General features: G+C 46.4%; 1 protein-coding gene across 1 annotated transcript; it reads left to right on the top strand.

The window, feature by feature from the left end:
- Window positions 1-330, top strand: LOC106512416 (uncharacterized; the record flags this gene model as incomplete). Its single annotated transcript, XM_014001038.1, is given in 1 exon segment — window positions 1-330. A coding segment is annotated over 1 exon segment (330 nt), but the record flags the coding sequence as incomplete, so codon positions are not given.

Here is a 330-nt window from a genome sequence, read left to right as displayed (position 1 = left end):
GCACTAAAGGACATAGTAGATGACCTTTTACACCCCACCAACAGTTCAACTGGTGCTGTGGAGACAAATGCAGAAACATCAACACCAGATCATGCCCCAACCCCATCTCTGGAGATCAGCCAGTCCAATGCAGCTCAAACATTAATAAATACAGGCTCTAACATCTCACAAGAAGAAGTCCTCAAAATGATTTCAGACTATGAGAGGGTTAGTAAAACACTGAAAGACTTAGTGAAAACCCCTGCAATACAACAAGCTCAAGAACTCCGCCCCCCACAAGGGAGTGCTAGACCTCCTCCCAGCCCAGTAGTTTCCCTCAGAGACCTACCT

This window comes from Austrofundulus limnaeus, unplaced genomic scaffold (assembly GCF_001266775.1).
Source record: "Austrofundulus limnaeus strain Quisiro unplaced genomic scaffold, Austrofundulus_limnaeus-1.0 Scaffold6576, whole genome shotgun sequence".
NCBI lineage: Eukaryota > Metazoa > Chordata > Actinopteri > Cyprinodontiformes > Rivulidae > Austrofundulus > Austrofundulus limnaeus.
This window is presented reverse-complemented; position numbering and strand designations above follow the sequence as displayed.